An 8,857-nucleotide genomic window follows, 5' to 3' on the forward strand; every position below is an offset into this window, starting at 1 on the left:
CTATGTATCAATTCAGCTACCAAATATTGTCATTTCTGCCTTCCTGATATCTCTTGGGTACATCTCCTTCACCACCTGATGCCCCCATTGCCTCTCCCCTGATGGTTCTCACTGCCTGAAGTCTCTCCTCGATCCAGTCCAAACTCTGTTCAACCACAAAAGTGATTTCCTCAATGAGTAATTGGGAAATGAGTAATCTGATTATGTCACACACAGCTCCATTCCCAACTTCCCTGGCTGGCACTAGTGGCTCACTCCAACCTCGGGCTCATGTAGAAACTCCTCTTTTTAGCATTTAAAGCCTTCCCAACCTGACCCCATCCTATCTTTCCAGCCTTTCTACACATTATTCTCTTTTATGAGCCTCTTACTGTTACTCACATGTGACTCTTGACCTTGATATCTCCGTGTCTTGACATTGGCTCTCCCTTGTACTAAGAATGCACTGTCTCATCTCTGTCTCTTAGCAACCCTGGACCAGCTCCAGTGCTTCCTTCAGCCACACAAATATTCCTTCTGCCTCAAGTTACCTTTTTTTAAAAATCTATTTAGTATATATATCTATATTTGTATAATGTTGTCTCCCTTAACTAAATTGTAAGTTTTTTGAGGTCAGGAACTGTTTTTGCTTTTGTCTTTGTAGCCTCAGCACCTACCACAGGGCCTGTTTCATAGTAAGTGACTAATAAATGCTTATCAATTGATTGATCTTGCAAGGATGGCCTTCTTGCCTCTGCCATATTATCATATTATAATTATACTAATAAATTTAATTTTGGAAGTTCAGTTCCTATTCTTAATGTGATTCAATTGGACTCTGGGGATTTTTTAACAAAAGCAACAGAAAAATTGAGAATGTACTGCTTTTTGTAAAATGTTTTCAAGTTAGATCACAGATAAATATGGTGTTAAATAAGAAGTTCTTGCTAAAAATTTTAAAGGTTCTTATATATATTTATATATATAGACATATATACACACATATATGTGTGTGTATATATATATATAACATCTTATCCACAAATTCAGATAAACTTCATACCTCAAGACCAAAAGCCTTATCTGAAGGTCAGTAAAAAGGCCAGTTCTTTTCAACAAAAAAAATTTACATTGAAGATTTTAGTTTATGAAAGAAATACAGTCCTTATGAGAATTATGCTTAGTGTTAAGTGGTAGAACTTTATCAGTAGAATTAAGAAGCATTTTTTTATAACAATAAATCTAACAAATGGAAAATATGGCAAATTTGGTGTAATTTTGAACTATTTAAAGCAACTACTATCCTCACTATTTAAGTCCTACTTACATTTACAAAAGCTTTATTTTTATTATTCAGTTTTGTTTATTTTCAGTTCTAAATTCTCTACATTCCCCAACCCCTTCCCTACCTATTGAGAAGGGAAGAAATGCAAAACCTGTTATAAATATATAAATGTATTTTCCCAAGAAAACTGGATGCAACCTTTTTAATGTGATCTTTGTCAACTTTTTTTTTTTCAAAGCTTTGATTTCTCTCATTTTTGTGGCAGATGAATTTGAGTTGATATCCTTCTACTAACAGAATATAGAGTTGATTTGATCTTTTTGGTTACTTTGATAGGACATTTCCCCTATGGGCCATTCAACTTTCCTCACTTTTATTTTACTTCTGTCTCTTAGGGAGTACATTGCAGTTGGATATAGTTGGTTTTAAGAGACATTTCGAAGGAGAATATATTTTGATTAACCCCAGTCCATTATAACTTCAAGAAAAATAAATATAACTTAAATGTAACATTAAATATAAATAAATTTATAATTTTTACATTTCAAGGATAGTATTGAATGAATGGATAGCAGTATGGCTTACCTTTATATGTGTTCTTTTTTTTTTTTAAACTCTTACCTTCCATCTTAGAATCAGTGTATTGGTTCTAAGGCAGAAGAGTGGTAAGGGTTAGGCAATGGGGGTCAAGTGACTTGCCCAGGGTCACACAGCTAGGAAGTATCTGAAGCCATATTTGAACCCAGGACCTCTTGTCTCTGGGCCTGGCTCTCAATTCACCCAGCTGTTCCCTATGTGTGCTCTTGATGCTTGGCTCATTTGTCCATTAGCCTAACCAAAGCAGAAGTTACTGGCATATATAGTACGTATATATGCATATGTGCATATCTTTGTATATCCACACACATATATGTATATAATATGTTAAAAATATAATGTTATATGTGTATATGCTTCTATGGATAGATGTGTATACATTTATACATATGTATATATGTATACATATATATACATATAGAAAACAACATAGTATAATATAAAAACATTCAAATGGAAATAATATGACTTGAATTTTAATCCTGGTTTTGCCACATACTTGCCATGTGGTGTTGCCAAGTTATTTATTATACTTTCCAGGCTGTAGGTTCCTCATCCCAAGCAGAGGGTTGATGTAGTAGATAGGGTGGTAGACTTAGAGTTAGGAAGAACTGAATTGAAAATCTGCTTAAGTCATTTAATAGATGTAACCTTGGCAAATCACATAACTTCTCTCAGCCTCAGTTTCTTCATCTGTAAAATGGGGATAATAATTGTTCCTACTTCATACAGTTGTTGTGAGGGATCAAATGAGATAATATATGTAAAGTGCTTTGTAAAACTTATGATGCTATATGCTATTGGTTGTTATTTTTATTATTGTCTGTTAAGGGAATTTATATTAGGTAATTGTTAATATTACTTATAGCTGTAGCATCCTATGGTGCTATATAAAATTAAAGTATGTACACCTTAAAATATATACTTTGGAATCCTTTTCATTTCAGAATCTAATTTCCACTTCCTCTTAATATGACAGACTAAAGATAGGGGACAAATGAGAAGGTCAAACCTAAGATGACCATAAGATTTCTACTCTAGGAGATTGGAATAAAGGTGGTACCTTTGAAAGAATGTGAGATGGAGAGGCCGATTTTGGGGGTCTAGTGTTGTTTTTCAGTGAAATGAATAAACTTTGAACAATACAAATAGCACCATAAACTTGGCTTTAAATTTTCAATTTTTTTTTAAAGGATTCTCCAACCTTTCGTTGCACAAACAGTGAAGTTACAGTACAACCAAGTCCCTACCTGAGTTACCGACTTCCTAAAGATTTTGTAGATCTCTCCACTGGTGAAGATGCTCATAAACTAATAGACTTTCTAAAACTGGTAAAGTAAACAAGTTTTTAGCAAATAATTTTTGTTTTCAAATTTGCTTAAGAAAATGGCCCTTTGATGCTTAGCTTTTTAGGTGGTTATTATCTAATGCCATAAATTTAATAAATTTTATGGTTCATATTTTAATATCTGAACAAATCAAAATAAGCGTTTCTCTTCCTAGTCAACTGAAGGGAGAATTCATCTTATGAGTGTTAAATGTTTCTTTAAGTCCATCCTACTATAGATGACTGTTGCTTTCAAATTAATTTTTTATAATACTTGTACTGCATATACAAGTAAATATGTAACATACAAGTAAATGTCTAATCTGTTATGATTTCAGTGATTCATATTTCTGCTATTGCTACTGAAAAACATTTTTATATATGAGAAAATAAATATTTTAAAAAACTAATTAATTTAGAATATTTTTCCAAGGGTACATGATTCATGATTTTCTCATTCCTCTTCCATCCCTGATCCCAGAGCTGACAAGCAGTTCCACTGGATTATACATGTATCATTGTTCAAAACCTATTTCCATGTTATTTATATTTGCAATAGAGTGATGAGAAAAGAAATATAAGAAAGAATCAAAGTTGATTTGTCCAGAAACCAAAGTAATAATATAGCCCCATATTTTTCCTAATAATTCTTAACAGTATATAAAACCACAGCCTCTAGGTGATTATGTGATCATTTGCAGATAGAATTAACTTAATATTGCAATTATCCTCATTAAAATGTACTCTCTAATGTACTTTTTGTTTCTCTTGACAGAAAAGAAATCAACAAGAAGATGACTGATAAGAGCCAGAGAGTTAAAGGCTTAAGTAAAGAAGAAAGCTTGTAGGCTTCTTCACTAGGCTGCTTGTAGGCCAGACCCTTCTACCAACCTGAAGAAAAACCAATCAATTGCTTTTTATATTCATGTATATTCAACTAGAAAAAAATGGAGAGACTTTGTTACCATGTCAAAATAGCATAATAAATAGAGAACTTCAACATAGGAATCTATCTTGTTCTAGTGGTATGAAACATTTTGTATGGTCTAATTGGTCTTTTGACTCAGCCTGTGAAGCCAAATTAAGCTAAGCTTCTTGTAATATTTTGTGCCCAATAGGTAGGTGGATAAACTTGTGTTGCTGTTATGCAATAATGAATTTAGATTAATTAGCTTTATCTTTTGGAATAACCCCAGGTTGCCATGGGCTTTCTTGCTTTCTTTTTTTTTTTTTAACTTTGAAGAGACTCTTATAATCTTTGTATCAATTTGTTCTTGATCTTCAGTTTTTTGGATAACAAAAAATTCTTAGTTTCATCAGATTTTCATGATCATATTAATATTGTGTCAAATTATAACATAAAGTTTACTGTAGTTTAGGTAAGAGATCTCCTTATTTTGTTTTTAAGAATTATGTGATATCAGTTCTCTTAATGATTAAACCATTCTCCAAAAGTTTATTTGGCACTTGGGAACCGAGGTTTAATATTTCAATGCCCTGTTGTCCCAAATGCCAACAGCAGAAGTCCATGAAAGTGAATACAGTTCTCCAGAGTGCTTCATGTGTTCCCAGAGTGCATCTTGTTCTTCACTTGTAAAAAACACACTGGCATAATATAGCTGGAGAGGCCAGAGAGATGTGGAGAGAGAAAAAAGTCATCCTGACAATTTCCCCTTGCAACCTTCACCTGTGCTCCACACCCAATACACACACACACACACACACACACACACACACACACACACTGACTTGGTGACTCTGAGCAAGGAACTTCTCCAGTAGTGCTCTAGACAACTGTCCAGGACTATCAGGTCCATTGGAGTCACTGACCCTCTTTGGTAAAGGGGTTACCTACAATCAGTTAAATGACAGGCCCACCTCCATCCCCTCTTTGGGTATTGCGTTTTCATAAGAAAGAGAGCAGTATACATCTTTATTCCTGGCAAATAAAGACCACATGGTAGAAGGCGTCATGCCTATTTGTTCATTCTAGATTCAATTTTGCCTTTTTGCTTTTAGATTATGAGCCATTATTACTCATGTTGTCGCCTCTGCAAGTCCTTAAGTACCAATAGATGTTTTAAAAGAACATTCCAGGTGTTCTCCTGTGTCTGTTTCAATTTTCCACAGGGCTGGAGTAACTGGAAGAATGAGAAGTTTGATGTGCATACTACAAGACTTAGAATTTTAGATTATACTTTTCATCATTTAAGTAGCATCATCCATTATTTCTTTGCAATGTTCTAGAATTGTCTTGAATTAATTGTTTATGAGTCAATATCTTTACTTGTTCCCATAATCTTATAAATCTGAGGAGATGCCATTGAAGTTGTACCCTTATTGATCATTTTGGGATAATGTGTTTATCTATACAGGTGATAGTGTTCAAGGTGGGCTTCTGTTTTGATTTTATTTTGGTAAAAAATATCTATAGGCTGATTCTTATTAGAGAAATTTCTATGCTAACTTGGCTCTTAGTTTATTTACATGATGTAAAATGTGTCTGGCGAAATTTTATTTTTTTAAATTATAAAATCCTATAGTATGCCTCTAAAAAAGAACAAATATTATTTATATATGCATTTCAAATAGGATCCAAAATTTATTGTTTATTAATATGTGCTTTTCCCAAAATATTTTAAAGGGACATAGCCTCCTTTTCAAAGGAATGTAGAAAAGGTATGCCTATTCTTAGATTCTCATCTGTTCTTGACACCTAGAGGCAGCATGGTGTAATAATGTAAAGAAGATTGTGTTTTGGAATCAATTCCTCACCCTGCTACTTACTACTTGTGTGACCTTGGATAGGGCCTTTGTAGAAACCTACAACTTGCACATCCTCACTCACTGACATCTTGAAAGATATAGGAAGCAGTACAATTAGGAAAGAGAGTAAACTATTTAGAGACTCATTTGTATGAGTTGGGGTTGGGGTTGGTGCCTGGAGGGCCCATAGGAGTCTTCCAATCCAACCTCTTCATTGTTCAGATTTTTAAAACTCAAAAGCAACAATGGCTTTCCTAGGATTACACAATCCATCTCCTCTGACTGTAGGTTCACTGTACTTTATACTATAACATGTTCTAGGCTTTATCTCCCATCCCCTTCAAATCATGTTGAAGTGTTCCAAACATAACTGCACCCTGACTCTGAAGTCATAGAATCATTTAGATTTATTAAAAAAAACATTCAATCATTGAAATTGATGATTCTTGCCTTTCTCCCCATTGAGAAGGAAAGCAAAAGCCTTGTAATAACCAGGTCATATAGATTTATAGCCAAAAGGAACCTTATAGGTTATCTAGTCCAATCCTCTCTTTATAAATGAGCAAACTGCAGCACAAAGATGAAGTAATTTGCCCAAGATCTCACATTTGTTGGCAGAAGAGCATTCCATCTTAGATCCTTGAACTCCAAATTCAGCAGAGAAAATTTTCAAGTGTGTTGAACCAATGAAATGAATAAATGTGGATATCTGGAAGCATAATGGAAATGGAATATTAAAACATGATCCCTGTGTCTTGTGAACCATGATCCCAATGAATATGTGTTTAGAACCACATGTTTTTTTAATGACTGTGAGCCATGAGGTACAAATAGCTTGTCACATTGAGGCTCATTCCTTTGTATTCATATTAATGTTATTTTGTTAATAAAATTTAATTGTATTTGAGCTATAAAAACTTTTGACTTCCTTAGAAAGTGATTCCTGCTTTTGAATAGTCTCATAATTCAGAAGCTACCATGTCTGTTTTTGTCAGTTATGAAAACTAGTATAACTTTAAAATATGTTGTCTGTCTGAATAATTGATTTTTTCCTTCCATATTTGGAACTTATTTATTTCAATGCATAAGGATCTTAGCTGGGATAACAGGATCATATATTTATAGATTTTCTCTTTAAATAAAGAACTGAAATTGAATATTGTGGAGGGTTTTCCCTATTCTTTTTACACTTGGAATATTCAGCTCTCCCATTTCTTCTTATCATTTAAAAATTCAGTGTTTGAATTATTAGAGGTCCAGCTCCCTTTTGTGACCTGTGTCAAAAAGTAGGTATAAAATCCAGGTAATGTAATAAATAGCTAAAGCAGTACCTTTTGTAAGAGGTTAGAATAGACTAGGAAATTAGATGGATCTTATAAATATGCCTCTTGTTAAGGGTATAATTTTTTCCCTTTATTTGTTTTTTTCTTCCCCATGGCTCCATGTTTCATGTTGTCCCCTCCTCTCTTCCTTCTGTCCTCCCAGAGTTGACAAGCAGTTTATAACAGTCATGTTCATTTAGCACCTCCCGGGTGCTAGAGGGGTCAGATTGTCAGGTTGTCTATAAAGCTTTTTTTTTTTCCTTTATAGAATCATCCAGGGAAATAAGCTGTTATGGTGAGTAGAGGGCCAACCATGTGCTTCAGAGTGAAGATGATGGGGCATGAGTGTTCCTTGGTACCTATGAGTTATATGACCCTAGGCAAGTCATTTAACTGCTCAGTGTCCTAGGCAACTCTTTAGAACTATGAATTATAGAACTGGTGATTTGCGTTGGTACAAGGATTTTCCAAACTCAGGTCCTTACACATAGTGATGCCTTTTAAGGCCATATTTTTTTGTGTGCTAGTAAGGAAAGAGATAAAATAATACATTTTGAAGTATTCTAGGACTTGTCCAAATGACTGATATCCTTTGAAGAAGTCACCCTCAGGAACTATAATGTATTCTATGATGATGTAACTGGGAGAGGGGGGTGGGAACAACTTTTAAAATATCTAAAACATGTAATTTTAAAAAATGGTATCCTCTAGAACCTTATTTTTTTTAAAAAGAAAAGTCCTTCCTTATAACAAAGATTAAAAAGCAAAACCAACTACAGATTTTTATATCCATAGTCCCCACTTTTCTAATAATTATGTAGCATTTAATTTCATGTTGTTTTTTCATCTACATTGATATAATTCCATATATTAGTCTCCTAGTTCTACTTACTGTTACCTGAATCCATTCATGTCTTCCCATGTTTATCTAAAATTTTCATAATCATCAGTTTCTGTGTGTAGCACCATTTCATTACATCCATGATTTATTTACCCATTCCCTAGTCAATGGGTACTTGCTTTGTTTTTACTTTTCTATTGCCACAAAATGCTATAAATATTTTAGTGTATAAAAGATCTATTTTTTTCCTCCTGTCTTTAACTTTTTTTAGGGAATGGGCTTCATTATTATCTCTGGCCCAAAGAACATGGGTATTTTGGTCAGTTTTAAATATAATTACAAATTGCTTTCCAGAATGGTTGAACGAATTCAAAACCCCACCAATGTTGTAGTAGTTTGCCTGGTTTTGCCGCATCTTCTCCAATACTGATTTACTGATTTTTGTTGTCTTTGCCAATTTGCTAAGCATGAGGCAAAAACTAAGAGTTGTTTGGATTTTCATTTCTCTTAATTTGGAACAGTACTTCATATGTTTATTAATAGTTTCCAGTTCCTTTTTTAAAGAATTATTTCTATTCTCCATCTATTTTTTCATTGGACAATGGCTTTTGGTGTCATTTTGCAATGATATTCTAAAAATCTTGGATACCAGACCTTTAGAAATTAGCTGCAAATTAGAATTTTAGGATTAGAAATTTAGAAATTTCAAGTGAATGTTAAAAAATGCATTTCATTACTTT

The 8,857-nt window shown here is 33.5% G+C and overlaps 1 protein-coding gene across 3 annotated transcripts in view; it reads left to right on the top strand.

Moving 5' to 3' along the window:
- Window positions 1-7,111, top strand: part of CDC123 (cell division cycle 123) — a 174,137-nt gene extending 167,026 nt beyond the window's left edge. For all 3 annotated transcript variants that reach the window (XM_001363530.4, XM_056799447.1, XM_007503959.3), the window contains 2 exons: window positions 3,055-3,192; window positions 3,964-7,111. In XM_001363530.4, the coding sequence (XP_001363567.1) occupies window positions 3,055-3,192; window positions 3,964-3,990 (165 nt within the window). In that variant the 3' untranslated portion in view covers window positions 3,991-7,111. The remainder of the gene's footprint in view (window positions 1-3,054; window positions 3,193-3,963) is intronic.
- The last annotated feature ends 1,746 nt before the right edge of the window (window positions 7,112-8,857 follow it).

Source organism: Monodelphis domestica, chromosome 5 (assembly GCF_027887165.1).
Source record: "Monodelphis domestica isolate mMonDom1 chromosome 5, mMonDom1.pri, whole genome shotgun sequence".
Classification (NCBI taxonomy): domain Eukaryota; kingdom Metazoa; phylum Chordata; class Mammalia; order Didelphimorphia; family Didelphidae; genus Monodelphis; species Monodelphis domestica.